The sequence below is a fragment of the Cebus imitator genome, unplaced genomic scaffold, assembly GCF_001604975.1.
Source record: "Cebus imitator isolate Cc_AM_T3 unplaced genomic scaffold, Cebus_imitator-1.0 Scaffold216, whole genome shotgun sequence".
In the NCBI taxonomy this organism is placed as follows: Eukaryota; Metazoa; Chordata; class Mammalia; order Primates; family Cebidae; genus Cebus; species Cebus imitator.
Window position 1 is genome coordinate 2218744 of NW_016107531.1, and position 22819 is coordinate 2241562.

Consider the following 22819-nt stretch of genomic DNA (forward strand, 5'->3'; position numbering starts at 1 on the left):
GCAACACCGTGTCACGCAGGCAACACCGTGTCACGCAGGGCAACACTGTGTCACGCAGGCAACACTGTGTCATACAGGACAACACTGTGTCACGCAGGCAACACTGTGTCACGCAGGCATCCTCGTCAGCAGCTGGATCTGGTTCATATACCTGCCATGATGCTCGCTTTTTTTTTTTTTTTTTTTTTTTTGAGTCAGAGCTTCCCTCTCATTTCCCAGACTGGAGTACAGTGGCGCAATCTCAGCTCATCGCAGCCTCCTCCTCCTGGGTTCAAGTGATTCTCCTGCCTCAGCCTCCTGAATAGCTGGGACAACAAGTGTGCACCACCATGCCCAGCTAGTTTTTGTATTTTTAGTAGAGATGAAGTTTCACCATGTTGGCAAGGCTGCTCTCGAACTCCTGACCTCAAGTGACCCACCTGCCTCAGCCTCCCAAAGTGCTGGGATTACAGGCATGAACCCGGCCAGTGTTCGCTCTTAAGTACAAAGTCTGCATAATATTTAAATCGAGAATGGGCATTAAGCAAGATGGATAATATAAACAGATTTTCCTCATCTGAACCTGTATCCCTAGAATGGTGTATTATTTAATATATATTTTTTTTCTTTTTCTTTAAAGATAGGGTCTCACTCTGTCATCCAGGCTGAAGTGCAGTGGCACAGCTCACTACAGCCTTGACTTCCTGGGCTCAAGCAATCTTCCCACCTAAGCTTCCCAGGTGCATGTCACTATGCCTGGCTAATTTTTGTATTTTTTGTAGAGACAAGATTTTGCCATGCAGCCCAGGCTGGTCTTGAACTCCTGGGCTCAAGCAGTCTGCCTGCCTCAGTCTCTCAAAGTGCTGGGATTACAGGCACGAGCCACTGTACCCAGCAAATACTTTTAATGTTTTGCTAGTTTCTCTTTGATAGCATTTGATTTTGTGTTTCTTCATCACTGCTTATAGATGGGATTAGTCATCTGTGGAGTTTATAAAGCTGTCTTTTTGGGTTATGGGGTTAGATTTGTACTAAACTCACAAAATTCTAAGTGAAACCTCTCAGCTTCGAAAAAGTATAAATCACATGTATATTATTCTTTGAGAGAACTGATAGAACCCCCGGGGCCTGGTGACATTTTAGGATCATCTTTTAAAAACTTTTGACTATGTGACGTGCCTTTAACATTTTCTCATTGATCGACCACAGGACAAATTGCAACTTCTCTAGCATGACATTAAAGGTGCAGCATGATTTACTCTGCTTCAGCTCTTACTATTCTTTACCTCTCTTTTGCTACCCTGGCCACCCCTAGCTTCTGGAAGTTTCCCAACTGTAAAGTGGGAGAGCCACAAGAGCAGGGACCGTGTTTGTTTTGTTTGGGATGAAATCTCTGGCACCCTGCAGAAGCTTACCTTTGACAAGTATTCTCTGAGTTTTTGTGGAAGGACATTCGCTCTGTTAATATCACTGTATCTTTTAGTTCATGTTGTCAACACATGTTCACTGAGCTCCCTCCCTCCCCTCCCCTCCCCTCCCCTCCTCTCCCCTCCCTTCCCCTTCCCTTCCCTTGCCACCATGCTCAAGGGCATAGAGGATAGGAAAATGAAGGAAATGTATAGGAATGGATGAGTTTGAAGTGTTTATTACCTTTGATTTGAATATCATTTATTTACATTTACATAATTTAAATGTTTAACAAAGGCTGTGTTTAACAACCAGCTCGTAACATTAATTCTTGAAAATTTAACAAGCAGCTCTTGCAAGCTGACACGGACCGATTCCTGCATGCCACTGCTACAATCTCATGATACAGATGCAGTCGTCAGGGAGGGGAAGGGAGGTCACCCTGATGGTAAGTGGTAGAACTGGGTGTCCTTGAGCAAGCAACATTCTGTCCCTGAGCATCAGTTTCCTCATCCATGAAATGGGGACAATAAAACCTTCCTTCTGGGTGCTGTGGAGGTTTAATAAGCTGATGCTTACAAAGCAACTGGCATATAGTAAATGCTTCATAAGTGGAGACCTGACCACTTGTGTGTTTTTACTTTTATCTTTATTTTTTGAGACAGAGTCTCATTTTGTAGCCCAGGCTGCAGTATAGTGGTGCAATATCGGCACACTGTAATCTCTGCCTCCCAGGTTCAAGTGATTCTCCTGCCTTAGCCTCCTGAGTAGATGGGATTACAGGTGCCCACCACCACACCTGGCTAATTTTTATGTTTTTAGTAGAGACAGGGTTTCACTATGTTGGCCAGGCTGGTCTCGAACTCCTGACCTCAAGTGATCCGACTGCCTCAGCCTCCCACTGTGCCTGGCTGTGTTATTGCTTTTTTTTTTTTTTTTTTTTAATACTCATAACAAACTTGCATCCTGCCCTCAAGGTATTCATGGTCTAGTGGAAGGAGAGACCAAAGATAAGACATACACACATTCATACGATTCCAATCCAGGCAGAAAAGGAAGGCTTCCTGGAGGAGGATGCATTGGAACTGGGCCTTTTGGATTTGGGAGAGGGTGGGTCCACGTAGGTGAGGGTGAAGCATTGCTGGCTGTTGGCCCACAACAAGGAGAGGAGGGAGGCAGGGATGCATCTGCTACCAGGACCAGGTGAGAGGGAGAGGAGGCTGGAGCCCACCAGAAGAATGCTGGATGCAGAGGCAGAGTCTGCATTTTCTTCTGAGGGCAGTGGGGAGCCACAGTGGGCTGTTGAGCAGGGTGTGATGGGGTTGGATGGGTCTCTTGGAACATCAGTGTGACTACAGAGGGAAGGAGGACCAGAAGGGGGCCACAGTGGTGGTGGCAGAGGCTGTCCCAGGGGCGTTGGGATGGAAGCCCACCCATCTGGGCTCCTTCAGTGGTCTGCGTGGTGCTGGGGTGTCCTTGACTCCTCCCCTCCTGTACCTAGAGAGGGCGGCAGGACTCCTCCTCTGATACTCCTGCCCCAGCCCCATAGCTAATCCTGGTGACACCCGGTCCTAAGGCTGGGGCGGGGTGGCTGGGCAGCTGGCCTCAATTAGCCGGGAGCCGGGTCTGGACAGTGTCATTAGGAGAAAACCAGAGCCTGCCCATAAACTCTAATGAATGCATTAATGGAAGGCTTGTGCGCCTCAAAGGGGGAAAAAAAAGCAAGTCTAAATAAAGTTATTAACACAGCCCACCTGTGTTCGGCTCGCGGCCTATATTGTTCAAATAGCCCATTAACTCCTGAAGCATCCAATCTTGAAAGTGAGCCCTGCCTCTCTGAAGCAGACGTTTAACTGCGTTCATATAATTCAATTAGATTCCGCAGTCGTGGTCCAAAGGCATTCTCCCTGCTTTCATCTCAGTAATGGCCTGCAGGCTGCAGCGGGACACAGGGGGTTAAAAAGTGGGGCTCGGAACCTGCCTTTTGGCCTGACTCACTCCATCACCATCACCCCAGGGCCCTCCAAATGAGTTTCCTGGGGCAGTGCCTTTCTCACTGGAGCAAGCACACTCACGGATGGGCTTCCGGGCCTGGGACTCTCACTCGGAGCCATCTCCTGCGCTCTCGATCCAGCATGGGGTGGGGGGCCCACACCCCTTCTCCTGCTCCATACCCTCTTGTCCAATGGCACAGCACACCACGGACACCAACTCCACTCAGCCAACCCCACTAATAAAGAGTTAAGAAAATTCATTAGGAAGTCGGTCTTTTACAGATTCCGTGAAAGCCTTCTTCCTACTTCTGTCACTGAGAAAGGATAAAAATCCTTTTATCACTCTACAACTTGTTAATGTCCCGCCCCGGGAGCACTTCATCTGTAATAAACATCTTCACAAAATATGCATCCCCAGGGAGGAGCCGTTAATTTCCTCAAGGCCTCACACATGTAAGGGATTTTATTGCCTGCAGGTGCTTCATGATATTGTGTGAGCTTCTAATAAACGTCCAGTAAACCGCAGGTAGCGCCTCGGAGAGAGATGGGCCGGTGCACCTGTCCACATAGGGCCTCCACGCACCGCGCCGTCACCTTCTGTGGCCCAGCCCTGGCGTGCTCAGCTCCTGAGCCCAGCCTGCCCCTCGGGACGCCCGCAGGTAAGGTCTGACTCTGATGCCTTGACCCACTTACGCGGCCTGGGGGACCTGAAGGAACCTGGGGAAGCCTGGGGCTCACTGCTGTTTGAGGCTGGAAAATCCCACCCTCAAACCTACACACCCTGGCAGGAATTGCAAACACGGCAAGACGTTCTCTTTTTTTATTTCTTCGTTTTCTTTTCTTGTTCATTTTGGGAGAGTGACGCCTGCGACAATCTGCTGCGGAAATGTGCTTATCGACAAACAACTTCCTATTTTCTTAATAACTGAGAGGGAGAAGGGACCTTGCCCCTCAAGTGAGATTCATTCAAAACACGCTTTGTGTATCTTAAGGGCAATTTTCGGGAATGTTAAAAATGATTGCTAGAAAAATGCACTGTAGCTCAGTCACTAGAAAAAAAAAAATGAGAAAGGAGTAATTAGAAGTTTGCATTTAGTACAGATCTCTCTCCTCTTTGGGATTCTTTCCAGTTTCTATTACCAAGTGGACTGTGAGGTGCTGGGGGTCTGTGGGCAGATGTACTTTGTGGCAGGGGAAGTCGCGGATGCCACCAAGGGCTCATTCCTAGCCCCGTGAGCTGCAGAGCAAGACTTGGGGTTTGGAGGTTCATGGAGGCCTGTGGGGAGGAGGATGGGAGGATGGCCCAGGTCAGAGGCAGGGGACCAACAAGGTGGCTTCTCCAGCTCTTTCCAGAATGAGGTGCCTCTGAGAACTGGGGGGTGGGATGAGGTGATCACTTTAAATCAAAGAGAGCTTATGCTGTCTTTGGACAAGCGACAACTGGTGATTCTGGGACACCTTCATGGTGGCGGATCTCTGAGAGACGTGACCTGAGGCCTGGGTGGTAGCTGGAGCTTCTGTGAGCTTGGTTTTCGTTCAAGTCTGTAATGCTGAGTGTGGACGGTTCAGCTCACCAGGCCTTGTCTGTAGGTGCCCATATCGGCTTGGGGCGCACACACCCCGCTCACAGGGTGGCACAAAGCAACCCAAGCCAGGGAGAGAAGGGAGAGGGCCACTGGATTCAGCTCTCCTGTGGCCCGGTGGCTGGCACAGACATCTCACTGGGGCCTCGGAAGCTTCTGGAAAGAAGAGATCCCCAAGTGGATTTTGGAAGTGGTGAGGAGGGAGAGCTGACTGGGCCGTGTTTACAGGCCCCCTCCGTCCCCAGGCAGGAGCAGGCGGCCACAGAATCCAACAGGCTCAGAATCCAGGGACCCTAGGGTCGAGCAAAGCCGGATAGCTGAGCCCCGTGGCGTGCACATTCCTGGCCTGGGATGGCTAAAGATAATACAGCGATGCTGTCACTGAAAATACGAGTCCCCCACAGCTCTGGCTGTGGGTCAGGGCCAGGTTCATTAGGACTTTATCTCTGGAATCTTCCTAACTATCCCTTTATAGGTGAAAAAGCTGAGGTTTGAGAAGTGAGGTCATTTGGCCCAGGTCATCCAATGGGGGAAGAGAAGTTCAGGGTGGCCTGGAACAGAGGCAGGGGCTCTACCTGTGTCACTGCATGGCATCCTCTTACCAAAGCTTGGAGAAAGGGCATAGGTCCCCGTTTTCCAGAAGACAAGCTCAGGCTCCCCTGCAGTAGGAAGAACGTAGCACAGCTGTGACATCTGCCTCCTTCCCCAGACAGGGCTGCACCCCCCTCCCCCGCTTCTCTGGGCTGGGAGGGGAGAGGGTCACTCACCCTCTGCCCCTGCCCTGGCTGGCCTGCCTGGCCTGGCCCAACAGAAGCCGCAGGAGGGCCAGGGAGCCTGGAGTGGCTTCAGAGGCACGACGGACATGATGAAAGCCCTGGAGCACGGGACCCAGCCGAAAGGTTAGAGGAAGCAGGATTATTCTGCCCGGGGAGCGGAAGGCCCAGGGGGCAGGGCCCTGGCTAATGGAGAGGACCAGATGCTGACCAGCTGTTCCCCGTCTCCCTGGAGGCCCAGCAGCACCAACAAGGCTGCTGCTACAGCAGGAGGGAGCTGAGGAGGATAGGAAAAAGAACTGGCTGAATGAAGGAGGGTTGCAGTTGAGACGGTGGGAGAACCATCCTCTGAGGAGCTTAAGAAACAGGATGGCAGCCCCTAACTGGGTTTTGGCCAGGAGGGTGAGACCAGCACCCGGGGCAGGATGCACTTTGTGTGCAGCGGGAATGGGGACACTCCCTGGAGAAGCGGCATTCTCCTCCGCAAACACGATCTGAATTAACCCCTGTGCCCACCCAACCCTCCCAGCCGTGCGGAGCAGGTACGGAGCTACCCCGGAATGACCGTCCGTCCATCCGAGGTCTCATAGGAGCCTCTGAGGCCACTTCCCCAAGCTCAGTGCAGGAGGTGAGAGGTCTGGGAAACCCCATGTCTCGGGGCCCTGGACCCCAGCTGGCTGGGGAGAGCCAGGCCCATAAGTCCCGACTTTGAGCAGCCAAAGTTCCTAAAAAATTCATCCTCTATTCCTAGTCATCAAAACACATGGTAGTAAACGGTAAAGCAAACATCAAGGAAACCTACAAAGTCCCGACTCTCCCCACAGAGAACAGTTTGGTGCTTAAAAAAAAAATCCAACTGAAATGTCTCTGTCTGTGTCTGCGCGCTTGTTGGGTGATCCAGCCGGGCACGTCCTCCCTCGGAGCCTCTGTTTCCTTATCATAAAGCAGGGACGGGGTCACTAACCTGGGAGGCTTGCAAAGAGAGGAGTCGGTGAGACCAGAAGGACTCACGCAGGGCTGGCAGATCTGGGTGGCTTCCTTCCCTCTGGCAGGTCTCAGACCTCACCCATCCCCAACTCACAGATGGGAAAACTGGGGCTCAGAGAGAAGATGGGATGAATCTGTCACACAGCAAGCTGATGGCCGGAACAGGTAGTGTTCCCAGCCCAGCACAAAGTACTCTTTTCTTCATGGACTCAATTTTGCTTTTAGGTGGGAAAACTGGGATGTCCCTGTTGGGCCTGCTGGACCCTATTTGGAACCCAAGACTAGGGTTGCCAGATAGCATACAGGATGCACCAGGGCAGATGAATTTCATATGAACCAGGAATAAGTTTTTAGTATAAATAAGTCCCATGCAACCTTTGGGACATACTTACGCTTAAAAAAATTTATTCCTGACTGGGCACAGTGGTTACACCTGTGATCCCAGCACTTTGGGAGGCTGAGGCAGATGGATCACCTGAGGTCAGGAATTTGAGATCAGCCTGGTCAAAATGGCAAAACCCCATCTCTACTAAAAATAAAATAATTAGTCAGGTGTGGTGGCAGGTGCCTGTAATCCCAGCTATTTGAGAGGCTGAGGCAGGAGAATCACTTGACTCCAGGAGGCAGAGATTGCAGTGAGCCAAGATTCTGTCACTGCACTCCTGCCTGGGCATCAGAGTGAGACTCCATCTCAAAAAAAAAAAAAAAAAAGAAAATTATTCCTGGTTCATCGGAAATTCAAATTTAATGGGACATCCTGTATTGTTATTTGCTAAATCTGGCAATCCCCAGGGTCCCAGTAGGGCTGCCCCATCTCTTCACAGGGAGAACCTTCCAGGCCCCTTCTCTGGCAGCAGAAACCCAGGTTAGAACTACTTGCTCTCAGCTCATGCAGGCACCAAAAAGCCGTCACCAGCCCTTTTCTGCTGCAAAGAGCAGAAAATGCATTTCCTTGTGATTTTTTTCTTTCAACATATATTTTTTGAGGGGACTTTGAATGGGGGGGTGGAATTCCTCAGAAGGGGAATTATGTGTCGGGGAAATGCGGTGTTTTCAAGTTTGCCCTTTGTAGAGAGCGTAGCAGTGCCGGCGTACAGCCTCTATGATCTCCCGTTTTTTCTGGAAGGATACGGAAGACAGCTGGCATTATAAGGGAAGCTTTTCCTTCTGATGCCGCTGGGACCTCATTGCCTCAATTTAAAACTTGTGGGACACAGGTGAATTCTTAAGGGTTAAAATGGAAGGACAGAATAAGACAAAATATCAAAGAAATTTCCTGGAGCAGCCTTGGGAATATGGTTCCGTGTATCAATAGTATTTCATTTTTCAAATTGTTGAGAGCTTTTTCAAAAATTTATTTCCAAGAAAGTCATGGTATTTACATTTAAGGAGATTCAGAAAGGTTTTTCTTGTTCTTTCTTTTTCTCTTTTCCTCTCTCCCTCTTTCTTATACTAAGACAAAGATGTTGAAGACATTGTTTGAACAAAGCAATCTGGAAAAAATATTTGCAGAGTCGAAAAAGATCAACAGAACTTGGAAAAAGGAAACGTGAAAAGTAAATAAAATACACATTAGAACAGTCTTTATAGGAGATTTTCTTTAAAATATTTTCACATTTGACCTTCTACCCCAGTGTGCTATTCTAATCCCATTTAGTTTCAAAATGCCGTAACTATCAGTGTGCAGATGGGTGGGCTTTTTAAAAAAAATGCCATAACTACAACTTCAAATCTTGACCACTTTTTCTCACTTTCCCCAAATATGTGATGGCTTTTTTTTTCTTTAAACATCTTCCCGGACCAGGAGAAATATTCTTCTGTGGGAAAACAATGTATTCAATATATTTTCTTTCCAGAATGGACTTCAAAGGAATTCAGGCTTTGCTTTTAAAATGGTTTGCAAAGGCCAAATCCGACGCCCAATTGACACCAGAATCAGAGCGGGAGGAGTTTCCCAAGGTTACCAAGTCTGAACTGATGAGGGGAGTCCAGATCACTGAGTGCAGAGCGGGGCTGGACCCGAAGGGGCTAAAATCCGAAACCTGCACCCCATTGCTATCTCCCATCCATCCTCTTCCCTCTCTGAGCACAGACCCAAGATCGAAATCTCAGCCTCCAGCCTGGAGCCAGGAGGTGCGGCTTGATGTCAATTACGGCCCAATTCCAGAGGTGCCATCAAAGAGTTAACTAGGATGTCCCAGTGCGCAAATGTGGGATAATTGAGAAACAAATTCTACAAACATCTTGAAAGGGGCAAAAGACCTTTGATCTTTCTATAGAAAGGGAGACATTACAATGCTGTCTGCCTTCTGGGGCCTGCACACATCTCATACCAGGTTAGAGGATGGCATCTTTCTGAGAAATCAGCCGACACCTAGTTCCATCGCACCTTAATTACCCTAACTGGTTTCGCATGGTCAAAGGCATTTTCTCCGAAGATTAGAGGAGAAAGAGGGACTGACAAAATAATTAAATATGCAATTTGCCAAGCGTGGGCAATATGGCTTTGAAATCACCTTTTCAGGAAGTTTTACCGCTTGTTCATTGACATGTATATTGCAGGCTTCAGACTTTTATTTAAGCTCTTTTGATTGCCTTAATGGATTAATACCCGAGTACCATCAGCGAGGGGCAGAAACGCAAGGCTGTTTCCAATTTCGAAAATATTGCCCCATTTCCTCCGGTGTTATGACAAAAACAAGTATGTAGAATTTGCCTTCTCGCTTAAAGGACCAGGCTGATCCCCTCCAATAACTGCCTGATGTAAGAATCTGCATCTCACACGTGGTGGTGTCCGTTCTAGGAACGTTTCGTGGTGCCAGGGGCCAGGGTGCTGGCAGCGTGGGCAGGCCCGGGCAGGCCTGTGTTGCGTGCATTTGGGGCGTGGACTGGTTTGGGGTGGCATCCCCGAGATGAGTCCATGTCTCTGGACAGTAGAACGCCTCTCAGCTTAAGGCCCTGGCAGCGTCCGGGGTGTGGAGGAATGTGTTACTGCCTTGCTTGTAACTCCTGCCGTGGGTAAGAAACGTTCCACAGGGTTGGGGGTGGGGGGAGGCTGCTAGTCGGGATTTGGAGAAGAATCTCTGCTCAGACCCTGTTGCATCCAACAGAGGCATCCGGAAACCAGAGTTTGCTGTGGGGGAATAGTTTGCATTCTGTCCTAAGGATGGGAAGAATTAGACTTCAGGGGAAGGAGTCAGTAGCCGTGACTGCGCCATTCCTATCTTTTGGCTAAGCTGAGTGTCTGGCGGCGGGGGGCAGTGTCTGGGGCCTCCTCTGAGGACACAAGATGTGGGGTCTCCTGGGGCAGGTTTTGTCTGGTCTGGGACATGTGTGGGTACCCACTGGGCAGAATAGGGGTCATCTCAAACGTGCAGACTGTGTGGGTGCCAGGAGGGGTTAAAGGATGTATGGAAAGAAGAGAGATCAGAAAGACAGGGAGACCCAAAAAGAAATACAAAGAGGAGGAAGAGAGACGCAGGGAGAGACTCATACCCTCTCACGTGCACACACGCGCGCAGAGACAGCAAGCTTGCCTCTGACGGCGGAGGGACAAGGCCTAATTGTCCCAGGGATGTGCACGGCGGCCTGGCTTTTCATCATTCCCAGAACTCTCTAATGAGGCTGTGGCCTCTCCTGGTGGGAACTTTGCTCCCTGAAATCAGCTTTGATAAAGCGGACACACCGTCTGGGACGAGTTACTGGGTTTTCCTCTTTTCCTTTGAACCCTGTGGTGGTTTTGCTCTTTCATGGCAAACAGAGCAGGGACAGAGTCGCTGGCCTCTGTCCTCAGGCAGTACAGGCCAGCCCACCTCTTGGGGCACCCAGGCGCGTGGGGCAGGGAGATGGCAGGCTCTGGTGGGGGTGTCACTGGCCCAGGACACTTTGCGGGGCTCGACATCCAGACCCACTTGCCAATCATGCAGTTTCTGCTGGTCCCCCGGGGGAAGCATCACCTTAAATGCATCTCAGCGAATCAGCCAGGAGGTCCCTCGCGTCACGAGCACGTGCAGGCTAACAGCACTGATGACAGGAGCTCTGGCTGCCCACGGGCCACTCGCTCTGCGCCAGGCTCTGAGCCAAGTATTTGACACATGTTATTCATGGGAGAAGCACCCACGTGCCCCTTTTCCAGAAGAGCAAATAGAGGCTCCGAGTACTAGGTGGCTCACTGCTCAGAGGCAAAAATGGAACCAAATCTGTCATCCCTGGGTCCTGCTCTCAACCACTGTCCTTCCTGAAGGTGGGGAGCCTTAGCTGGCCCCCTGAACACAGCGGTTTTCTAGCTGCACCATCCCTCTCTCGTTTCTCTTACCCATGACTGAGTTTTCTGTGAGGTCACAGCCATAACATCAGCAAGACCTCAGGCTCTGAGGTCTCTGGACACTCATCCCTACTTCCTTCTCTATGCCCTGGGAGAACGGAGTGTCTGGAGGCCTCCCTGAGCCCCAGCTGCCCTGGGGGACCTCTCTGGAAGGAATGGGGGTTTGGAGTCAGCCACTCTGGGGCAGGAGGAGAGGAATGGGCCTGGCTACCCCAGGAAGACCACCAGCCAGTAGGTCTTGTCTTTGATCTCCGATGATTAAAACAAACACCCTCTCTGGTGCTTCTTCCTGGTCTGGGAGGCCCCCTTCCCAGCTGGCAGACACTGAGCAGCCAGGGAGAGGCTGCCTGGTCCTAGTCCCAGGGTCCTCACTTGGAAGGTGTCCTGGGGTCAAAGGCAGCTCCAGAACAGCCTGGCCCTGGCCCGCCTCCATCTCTGACTCCAGTTGCCTTCCTCCTGCCCTGATCCCAGCTTCGGCTCTTGAGGCTTTTCCTCCAGGTTCCTCAGCCTCCCCCCGACTGCGGTGCGTTCACCCCACAGCTGCAGCCGCCCAGATCAGTTGGCGGGGGTGGCCAGGGTCCCACTCATTGCGGGCTGTTCACCTCTTATCTTTGCAGGCTGTCAGGCTATGAGGAATGATCTGAAATGTGTTCTAATTTGTGAAAGGGAGAACACTGGCCGTAAGCTTTAATTTACTCCAAGTGCCCACTGTGTGCCAAGCCCTAGGTTGGCACTGAGGAGACAGCAAGAGTGAAAGAGACGTGGTCCTGCGTTCATGGAGGAGGGGCTTCTGTTTTTTTTTTTTTTTTTTTAAAGACAGAATTTCGCTCTGTTGTGTAGTGGTGTGGTCTCAGCTTACTGAAACTTCCGCCTCCCAGACTCAAGCAATTCTTCTGCCTCGGCTTCCTGAGTAGCTGGGACTACAGGCACATGCCACCACGCCTGGCTAATTTTTGCATTTTTAGTAGAGACAGGGTTTCACCGTATTGGTCAGGCTGGTCTCGAGCTCCTGACCTCCAGTGATCCACCCACCTCAGCCTACCAAAGTTCTGGGATTACAGGCATGAGCCACCATGCCCGGCCGGTTTCTGGTTCTGATGAGCAATGGATTCTGTGCCACACACTTCACAGCTGTTTGGGACACCCAGAGCACAGCTAGACCATAAGGAGAGAGGGCTGGGGACAGCCCTCCTGTTTGTCTCTGGGTCCCTGGAGATGGCGTGTGGTGGGGAAGCCACCCTGGGGCAGCTTCCTGCTCCCGTCCTAAAGAGCTCCTTCCAAAGCTGGGGGCTGAGCCACACGCCTCTGCTGGGAGGTAGGAAGTTGCATATTCCTGCCTGTGAACCCAGCAGAACATTCTTTCAACGTTCTGCCATTGACATAGCCTCTTGGACTTCCTGGTCACTTCTTGATGACAGGGTGCAGAGGGAGAGGGGAGATCACAGGATGGACACAGTGAGGGCAAGGGATTTTTCTTCTCAAATTTTTATGATAAAAATATCCAGACATATAGAAGAGTTGAGGGAAGAATACAAGGAACACTCTCAGACCCCCTCCTGAGCCGACACGCATAGCTACATAACTACATTGGTGTGTAGACACATCTCTGGAGCTATGTATTTTTTGCTGTAAGTTTGAAAGTAAATTTCAGGCGTCATCCCTAAATACTTCCGTGTGCATTTCTAAGAATAAGGATATTCTCTTAACCACAACACCATTATCATCTGAAGAAAATGAACAGTGATTGGAGACAGAGGGATTTTGAGAATGAGTCGAGGCGTCAGTTTTGGGATCTTTGGTAGATGAGGGGGTGCTATGTTGTGTTACTGCTCGCAAAGCTTCCTTTGAACTTGGTCCCCCTGTGGGGCAGCTGGAGGATGGAATGACACCCCCATTCCAAAGTTTGCGATCTCCAGGAGAGCAGAGCGCCATGCTAGTATACAGTAGGTGCTCGGGGTGTGTACGGGGAACACGTCCCAGGCCAGAGGCTGCCCCTGGGACCCCATTCATACTCCTGGGCATAGAGGGTCCTGTTTTTCCAGCTTGGCCCCATCCTCACAAATGTTCTGTCTTTCACAAGTTAGAACACATTTTGCTCACTACTGTTTACTAGGCTTACAGGCAGATTGGATCTGGGCTCAAATCTCTGTGAGACCTGGGCTGACTGGTGTTCCCCTCACCAAGTCCTCAGTTACCCTTGGGGCCACGGAAGCTAAGCTTGAACGGGGAGCTATGGGGCCTGCTGAGGTGCTGAGCGCCCTTTCCTTTACTCTGGGGAGGGGAGCTAGAGACAGGGATGGGGAAGGGTTCAAGTGCCCAAATACCGCCCTCCACCCAGGGCTGAGATGGGCACCTGGGACCCTCCAGCTGTGATGTCCCCAAGAGTCTCCAAATTTTCCCACAACCCCTTCTGATGGGGGGTATGCATGGGGGCGTGCCCAGGTGAGAGCGATGGAGGCTGTGGTGTGACTGCATTTATCCGGGGGTGCAACTGAGGATCTCACAGGTCCAAAAGGGTGGTCCTCATCTGTGCACGAGAGGCTGGAGGAGGCGGGGATGCATTTAGGTGCATGTATTGTCTTAAGATGCTGATCTGGGTGTATTCTCATGTCGGAATGTGGGTCTGTGCTCTGTGTAGCATTAGAAATAGGGCTGTGGGAACAGAATATTATTCAGCCTTAAAAAGGGGTGAAATTCAGACATGTGCTATAACATGGTGAACCTGGAGGGTGTTACACTCAGTGAAAGCCGGTCACAACAAGACAATGCAGAATGAATCCAGGTATATGAGGTATCCAGAGAAGTCAAGTTCATGAGGCAGGAAATGGAATGGAGATTGCCCAGGGCTGGGGGAGGGAGGAGTGGGGAGTTCTTATTTAGTGGGGACAGAGTTTCAGTTTTGCAAGATGCAATGAGTTCTAGAAATGAATGGGGTGATGATTGCGTGACACCGCGAAGGTACTTAAGCCACAACCTGTACATTTAAATATGGTTAAGCTGGTGAATTTTGCATGATCTGTGTTTTACCACAAAAAAAAAAACAGAGTTCTGGTGCCTGTGACTGGCTGCCTCGTAAGGTTTCCTGTTTCTGAATGATGGTGACACCCACCCCTGTCCCTGGGTGATGTGATTGCTCACTGCCGTTTACTAGGAAAGCTAGAATATTGTCACTAGGAGTGAATATTGTCAATCAGAGGAAATCTAACAGAGCCAGAGGGAGGCTCTGGGGATCACGCAAGCCTCAAACCCCAGACCCGTTTCTGGAAATGCTACTGGTTTGCAGCAAGTCTCAGCAGCCGGGAATGACAGAGAGGCATTTTGTCAAAGGAAAGAACTTGATGAGAAATTGTTTTATGAAAGCCAAATTTTGGCATGTTTTCACATTTTAGTTTGTCAGAACACAGAGTCATAAATGTTAAACATGTAGTTTATTGTTATGCACGGTTGATTTCTTTATGATGATGATTTTATTTTCAAGTTTGTCCTAGAGTCACTGCAGGATCCAGAAGAGAACGGGAGAGATGTTTTACAGTTTATCCCAGCAGGGCCATTGGGAGAACAGTTTTTATTAAAGCAAAAAAAAAAAAAAAAGAGAGAGAAAAGGGGTGGCCCAGGACCCTGCCCCCTCCCACGGTTGGATCAGGGGTTGGGGTGGCGGCCAGGGCTGTCGTCAGGTCCCTGGTTATGAAGCTCGGGCTGCTGGCTGCGGTGGGATCTGTTCCGGCTGCAGGGCCTGGCTGGCGGGAGCGAACCGGCTGTGCTCGCTGCAGTCTTTGTTTCTGGGGCTGATGCCTGGTGGCTGGTTTGTGGTTGTGAACCTGGGGAGCTCGGGCGAGGAGTGGGAGCGGCCACCTATGCCGTGTGGAAGGCCCGGCCGGCCTGCCGCAAAAGCCGCTCTGTAGGACGGGGACTGGTTGAGTGAGTTTCCTCTTCTAACTTCTCGTCTCCACCAACAGGGGTTGTGTTCTAAATCCTGGTGGGCTGACGGTGGCGGGACCCAGGACAGCACCAGGAGCCTTCACACATTGGGCCTGGTCGCCTCCAGGCAGGGCAGGGCACCTTGCCCCTGAAAGTCTGTTTCCTCAGCTGTAAAATGAGTCTCTGTGTCCACCCCTCAGGCCATTTCCTGGACGCTCAGACTGGGCTGGGTGCTTCAGATAACGCTCCACCTAGCTCTGGGTCCAATTCTGAATCCCATTTTCAGATGCAGAACCGGACCAGAGAGGGGGAGCCAGCTTAGCCAAAGTGCCCAGCAGTGGGGGCAGCGAGGCTGGGCGAGGGTCCTGGCTCTGTCTGCTCAGGATCTGCATAGGAAATCACCCAGGCTGGCTCCTGGACTGAGGAGGAAGAGCATGCTTCCGGGGACATGGGGAGCCAAGCGCTGAGCAGAGCTCGAGGGTCCTGGTCCAATGGGGACAACTGCTCTTGAGTCCCAGAGGGTCTCTCAGTGGATGGGACGAGGGGTCTCGGGCTCCTGGGTCTTTGCTCTTGGCCAAAGTTCGGGCAGCTGATGACGGGGCTGTCTGCACCCCACATTGTGGATGTGCCGAGCGGTGAACTCTGTCGTTTGTATGGGAGGGTCTTCTTTGGTGTATTCTGAGCTGGGATGCAGAGGGGGTCAGGTTCATGGAGCTCTCCCAGGGACAGAGGCATGGGCCTGCTGCTGTTCAGAGGAACTTCCACACAGATTCGGAGAGGGCACAGCCTGTGGCAGTGGTCTAGTGTCATACAGCATGGGGGCAGAGGGGCCACCCAGCCCTTCCTGAGGCCTTTGAGGGGCCATCAGGAGTCTGAGGCTGGGATTGGGGGAAGCATCTCACAGCCCGGTTAATACTCCCACCTCTTTGGCATCCTGTGGTGCACAAAGGGGCTTGGAGGAAGGACATGTGCCCCCAGTGCCTCCCGGCCAAGGCTTTGTTCATTTCACTCCTGTTTTCACACCCGGGCCTCGGTCAGTGGGGTTGAACACGGATACTGGCCAGGGCAAGCTGAGGAGGAGGCTGGTCAGGAGGTTAGTTCAGAGTCCCTCTCCTAAGATTCAGCCCAGAAACACATCCAGCCAATCCGGCAGGCCCCTTCAGCCCCCGATCACCACCGCTACTATAGGAAACGCTTTTAAGAAAGTCGAGGTGGGGGAATCCGAGAGCCCTGGACTGGCTGGGGGTGAGGTGGCCCGCCACTGGCTGCTCGCAGAGGGGGACTCGGCTCCTGCCCCTCTGACCTGAAGCCGCAGAGCCTCCAGCACGGCAGACGGAGCCTCCATAAAAGAATAAGGATCACATTCCTCACTTTTTAAGTCGCACAAAAGCTGTATGCATAATTAATGTGCAATAAATGTGAGCGGCTGGAAATTAACTACATGGAAAAAAAAATACTTAATTGTAAAAATTAATTTTGCCTTTATTCTTTTTCTTTCTTTCTCTCTCCCCCTTCCCCTGCCCTTTACAACTTGTTATATTCCTGGAGCCCTTCAAATCTGGCTGGGGATCATCTTCGGGAAGACGCGCCCGCTGACCTCTTGCCAGGGAGCCGAGGACAAGATTAGTTTTAAGCCGCAGCCCAGTCAGTTGCTTTCAACAGAGGGTCCGAGAGCGCCCATGAGCCAGGCCGGGTGTTGCTGTGTCGCACAGAGGAATCTTGTAATCATCCCCCGAGACCTTCCTCGGGACCTCTGTACCTGATATTAAAGGCTCCGGTAGACGCATTTTTGAAGCTGCCTTTGGAAACTCCGAGAGAAACCTCATTGTGGGGCTTAAAATTCTTAAACATGAATTTGGTGGTTAAAAAGCCGAAGGCCTAAATACATTTACATATATTCAAACAAAGTATTTTAAGCAATCATCTCTAAGGCTCCCTTTCTTGTTTTTCTTCTACTTTTTTACAAGGACAAGACTTTTTCTAAGTAGCAAAATTTCCCAGTGGAAAAATTTATTGGCATGTTATTATTGTCACATCTCTTAATAAAACCTGAGGATGCAACTTGAGAAACAACCCAACCACTTGAAAGAATTTTTTAAAAAATTACTTTTTGAGAATAAAACACTCTATTAATGGATACTTTAAAATATGATTTATTGCACACATACAACAACAACAATAACCTAAAATATCACGTCGCTGGAAATAAATCACTGCCGATCCTATCTGCTTTGATGCCAGCTGCTTTCCTGTTTCTGCCGTCTTTCCCAGCCCTGGTCTATATTGGCAGATAATTTTAAAAGAGGCAGAAGAATCAAGAGATGGAACCCAGAGTCGTCTCAGCGGTTTGGGCAAGAATCGTGTTTTCAGAACATCCTAGTTTGTCTTGGGCAGTTCGTAGCTAACCCTCTGAAGACTGCAAACCACAAGTAACGCAGGGTGTCTCTGAGTCACTCTGTTACAAGATTAATTTACAGCAAGAAAAGAGACCATCAATACAATCATTTGTGTTCTCTGCCACCTCTGCCCAAGTACCTGGTCTTGTTTAAGATGAATTGCTGTTATCCAAGAGCTGCCCGGTCACTGGGGACCAGGGGCAAGCTGTAAATAACAGATCTGTGGCTATGGGTCATCTTTGGCTAGCTGTCTGGCCCGGCTGGTTCCTCCGTAGCTCAGCTGGCAAATGTGGCTGCCTTCGTGAACAGGTGGCCCACAGGGGCCACGGATGGGCAGTGGGCTGGCGTGGCCGGCAGGCTTCTGCAATAGCCTTTCAGGACTAGCCTGGTTCCGGCCTGAACTCCCCCACCACCACCACCCACCGCCTGGTCGGGCCCGGCCACAGACCTTTGCATCAAACAGTTTCTGACACTAAAAATCAAGGTCTGTCAGCCGTTGTCATAGGAATGCAATATCCTCTGGAGGTTCCCTTATTAAAAACCAAGTCTTGCTGCTGCTGCCCAGGATAGATTTCTATTCCATTTGTATTGATCACCGGGAAATGTCTCATTCTCTAGTTGACAAATACGATCAGCAGGGAGTTAGTTAGCATTTAGTGGGAAACATTTGTTTCCACAGTGATTTGGGGGACCCTGGGCTTGAGCTGTGGCTCTATTCACAGGGTCAGGGTGAGGAATCTCTAGCTATGATGTAGAATTACAGATGTGGGAGGTACATTCTTGCAGAACAGCAGAGCCCGCCGGAGCTTCAGAAACCATCTAATGTGCCGCTTTGTTTCACACTCGGGGTTAAGGAACTCGACTTACCCAGGGTCTCGGAGGCAGTGGCACCTCTAGGAATTTATCCTGCAGATAATAGCCACTGGGGTGTGCAAAAGATACCCATCACGGCACTGTTTATAAGGGCCAAAGATGTGAAATCATGTAGCCAAACGCCCATCACAGTAGATTCAGTAAACAATGATGGTATCAGGCAGAATCATGTGAAATCGCCATCTTTTGCTGGTCAAAAATGGTTGAATATGGACAATCCCAGAGGGGTCAGTCTGCTCCTTCTATTGAATGGAATGACGTGTAGTCTTCAAAGGAACGAGATGGAGAACTCTCCCAAGATATATTATTAAATGAGAAAAGCAAGCTGCAGAGCAGCGGACCTGTTAGGCTCTGTATCTGTTTTTATAAAAAGAGCCACACGCATACTGGCTGGTATCAGCCTCCACTCCAGAAGGAGAGACAAATTATCTCCGGTGGCTGCCTTGGGGAGGGGAGCAGCTCGCTGAGGTGGGAGGCTGACTTTTCACTTTGCGGCTTGTGTACCTTCCACATGTTATACTAGGTGTGTACATGGCAGATAAGACATCAACTAAAATGTAAAACGAAGATCCAAATTTCAGCAGAGCCTTCATTACTAGGGGTTAAATGCTCAGCAGACTCTGTGGTCTGAGAATTGTCGGCTTCAAGTCATTTCATCTCACGGAGCCTCAGTTTTCTCATCTGTCAAGTGGGGGTAATGATAGTGTTGACTTTTTAGAGTGGAAGTGACAGTTTCCTTGAGACACGAATGAAAGGCTCAGCACTGTGGCACAAAGTAAATGTTACATGTTATTATAAGTGACACATAAATCATAACATACACACATGCACGCACATAAATCCTTGTACTGACCCGTTTGGCATTTTGGTTTTCTTAGAAGAGTCTTAAAAATAGCTGTGTGTGTTCAGAGTCGGGAGTTGAGATTCCGAATGTTACGTCTGCTAGGGAGATGATTTTGCAGCTGCAGTGATGGCTGCCCATGCTGAATTTATAGGGTGGGTCGGATGATTTTTTTTCTGAATCAGTAAATGGTCTTCCGCATCTCTATGTACACAGGCAGGTGAACTAATAGAATTAAGCTTATTGGTTTAATTCCTCTGGGCCCCCTTGGTGAGTGGAGAGCAGCTGGATGAATATTTTAATTAAGCTCCGACACCCAGAAGTCAAAGTCCCAGAGTGGTCCCATTGGGCAAGGTCTCTCGGTTTGGGGTTTAATCAAGTTCGGCTTCAGAGTTCAAATTTCTTCCTGGACAGAAATATGTCATTAGGCGTCCAAGATTTCCACTGGAAAAAAAAAATACAACTTGACTATATTTTCTCTAGAGAATGACACCATGATTCGATTAGCCCTCTTTCCTTGACATTTTGCCCACTTTATTAACTTCTGCTTTGCTTTTAAGCAGGCAACTACTGTTTTACTTCCCCGAAGAAGCTCATAATATTATAATTCAAGTGTCAGGACAGATTAGGTTAAACGAACTGTGTAATTCCCGAAGGAAAACAAACTTCAAAACGGACGAGGTTTGCCTTGTCACATGTCATGGACCGCATTAGCGGGGAACGGCGATTCTATCACCTAATGTGCTAACGTTGGCTCAAGTGTTCCCCTCTCTGCAAGGTGAGAAATTACTTAGCTAACACAACATTTAGTTTTCCCCTCTTTGCATTCTTTCTTTATGAGATCCTGAATGTGACATTTTCACCAAAAAATCTCTGTGCTTATTTGTGAAAAATGTATATTAAAACCAAACCCATCAAATGGAAAGAAATCACAGATGGTTTTATTCACAAGCAGTAGAATTAATGGCCTCTCTTCTCTTTATAAATATTAGAAGCAGATGAGTTCATTACGATTTCACCCTAATAAAGAAAACCTGCTTGATTTTGACAAGACATCGACTTATCTAATACATCTACTAAATAACAAAGCTACTTCCCGCCCGTAAAACACGGCTCGAAAACACCAGCTTTACCTGGACTGCTTCTAAATTAATGAAAAACACTCCAATTCAAAGACAGCAAAAGAAGTGGGGTGCGGGGGGTGGAATTCAAGAGATTTTTTGAAAATGCGACTGATTTTGAAAAGAGAGCGTTTTGAAATGTTTACTTTGTGGTGGTTTGAAATTTTTACATCTTTCAACAAAGCGGGCAGAGAAGTGAAACCATCTGAAAGGGCTTTTGAAAAGAGGAATTCAGCACAAGTTGGACGAAGCTGCGGTTCCTTTATCTCGGTCAATCTGTGTACATCATGCAGGGGAGGCCGGCCCCTGGTCCCACTCCTCCCCAGCGCCCACAGCCTCAGCCACCGCTTCAAAGCGCAGTTGGCCGGGCGTCCCGGGAGGGAATCGGACACCTCGCTCCGGGACCGCTTGGCCGGCTAGTTCCTATTCCTGAGCTCTGCTGCCCGATGTGGTCATCTCCTTGGTCATGGCAGTCCGGGGTGTTTCTGGTTGAGCCGCTTTCAGCACTTGTTAAGAAAGAAGTAGGAGGCTTCATGTGAAACTGCAAAAGATGGTTTTTCTCCCCAGAGCCACGGCAGCTGGGGGCCTCAGCTTATCCATCATTGCAAAGATCGCTCTGAGAAATGGAATGAGTCAGCCCTGCCCAGAGGGGAGAAAAATGAACCACGCATAGAGCCTCTGTCCCAGACCCTTCTTGGCTGGGCTCCTGTGGAAGGGCGTGGGCTCCTTAGTCTGAAAGCTGCCCAGGGAATGCCTTTGGGGAGGGAACCCACACAGCTTAAGAAAAATGGCACACCAGTGTGGCTTTGATTCTACAGTTTCTGATTCTACACTTCAGGACTCTCATCCTGGATTCCGTCCCACACTTCCCCACCCCAAGACCAACAGGGGGCTTACACCACAGAGATCAGACTCCTGCACTCAAGTGTCACGGTTGGGGCGGGTGTGGCGGCCAAAGCTGAAACACTGTTTCTAAGCAGCTCCTTAAAAGTGAACCGAGCCGGGTACCTCTGCATGTCCCAGGAACCTGCCTCTTTCTTGCTGTTCTGTGCTCTCTTCCTCCAAGTGAGGGGCTGTGAATTCTCTGACAGGCCCAGGTGGAGTTCTGAGTCCTGAAATCATCCGAGTCCTTCCTTCATGCCTCAGTTTCACATGTAGCCAACTTCTGGGGAGATTTTTGAGGAAGCAAGTTTGAGCCAAGACCCCATGATTGAAATTCTCCAATAAATCCCTCCCAGCTGAGCCCTAAGGGGCTGTAGCTGCTTCGGCAAGCAGGGACGGCAGGAAGGCGAAGGTGGGGGTGGTGGTGTCGCAGACTTCAAACAGGACCTGGGATGGTGGGGGTGGCGGGGAATTGTGCCGGGAGAGGAGGCCACCGAGCCAGTGCTCAGAGTTAATGAAAGAACCTGCATGGAGGCACCGCACGCACAGCTCCCTCCCTAGGCAAGCATGGCAACTTGGGTTCTTTGCAGAGATGGCCTCCCGTTTAGGGGCAAGTCTGGAAGAGTAGGAGACTCGAACCACATTCAGGATGACTGTTTGCGGCGCTCTGGAAGACCCCAGCCTGGGGCGGGGCCGTGGGACTCTGCCCTCCCACCAGGAGTTGTGAGGGAGCTGAGGTTGTGTTCAAAAGCCTTATCAAACATCAAGGCTCAGTTATCTTCAGGCACTGGACTGAACCCATCACCTGGGTGACAGGGGCCATAAACACCCCCATTTTACAGATGAGGAAAGTGAGGCTCAGAGAGGCAAAGTCACCGGCTCGAGGGCGTACTGTGGTGTGGGGGATCCAGGTTGGAATTCATATCCTCTAGCTTATACTACTGGCTGGAGATGGGGACTCAGGCAAAGGCCAGCGGAGGACACTTGGCCCTGAGTGCATGGCCCTCACCTCAGCCCTGCCCCCTCCACTGTCCATGACATTCAATCAGGTGCCGGTGATGTGTGGCCCAGCAGTTGGGGCAAGGCCTCCCCAGCTTCCCGGCGGCAAATGGTTCTCATTTGAAAGGGAGGTTATAAAAACACATGCCCAAAGACACTGTCAGGGAACTGAGGATTAATCTCATTTCAGTCAAAGACCATTTCAAATATTTTTCAGTGGGGGGATTGGGGGCGGCACAGCCCAGGCTGGGAAGGAAGTCAGGGTTCCTGGCGTGCCCCTCAGGTCGGCGGGTTTGAAGGTGGCTGAGATGCCGGCTGGTGGGGGCCAGGGTTCAGAGTCTGAGGGAGGAACGTGGCTTTGCTCCACGAGTCCCCAAGGCTGGCTTTGCGGGAGGGCTACGTTCTGGCGAGGACGCTCACACCGCGTTCAATATCTTGGCTGTGTTTCAGGATAGTTTAAGTTGCCAAAAGGAAGGGAAGGATTAGGCGCCTGGGACATTTTCATTTTCTGGATGGTATCAAGAAGCGGAGTGTTTTTGCTGGGTGACTCAACCAGAGCGAGCCCTGCAGGGCAGCCAGGGGAGGGGCACTGCCACCAAGCCTCCTGCACAGACACTTGTGGCTGCACAGTCAGCAACCAGAGGGAGCACCCACTCTAAGCCACCAGCTCCCAAACTGGGGGGCCTGGGTCCCTAAATGACAACCTGTGGGATTTGGGCACAGGCTTGGGACTGCAGGCAGG

At 50.3% G+C, this 22819-nt stretch overlaps 1 protein-coding gene across 4 annotated transcripts in view; it reads right to left on the reverse strand.

Annotated features, from left to right (window-relative positions):
• Positions 1 to 3289: 3289 nt before the first annotated feature.
• MVB12B (multivesicular body subunit 12B) overlaps positions 3290 to 22819 on the reverse strand; it is a 211581-nt gene continuing 192051 nt past the window's right edge. The window contains exons 10-11 of one of the 4 annotated variants that reach the window (XR_005203477.1): positions 21205 to 21361; positions 17090 to 19519 (exon numbers count right to left, since the gene is read on the reverse strand). Coding sequence is in view for 3 of the 4 variants with exons in the window: in XM_017549134.2 (XP_017404623.1) it covers positions 19463 to 19519 (57 nt within the window). In the remaining variant the exon portion in view is untranslated. Of the gene's footprint in view, positions 3323 to 17089; positions 19520 to 20394; positions 21362 to 22819 lie in introns of those variants that run through there. The other 3 variants (XM_037745932.1, XM_017549134.2, XM_017549135.2) reach the window with 3 other exon arrangements.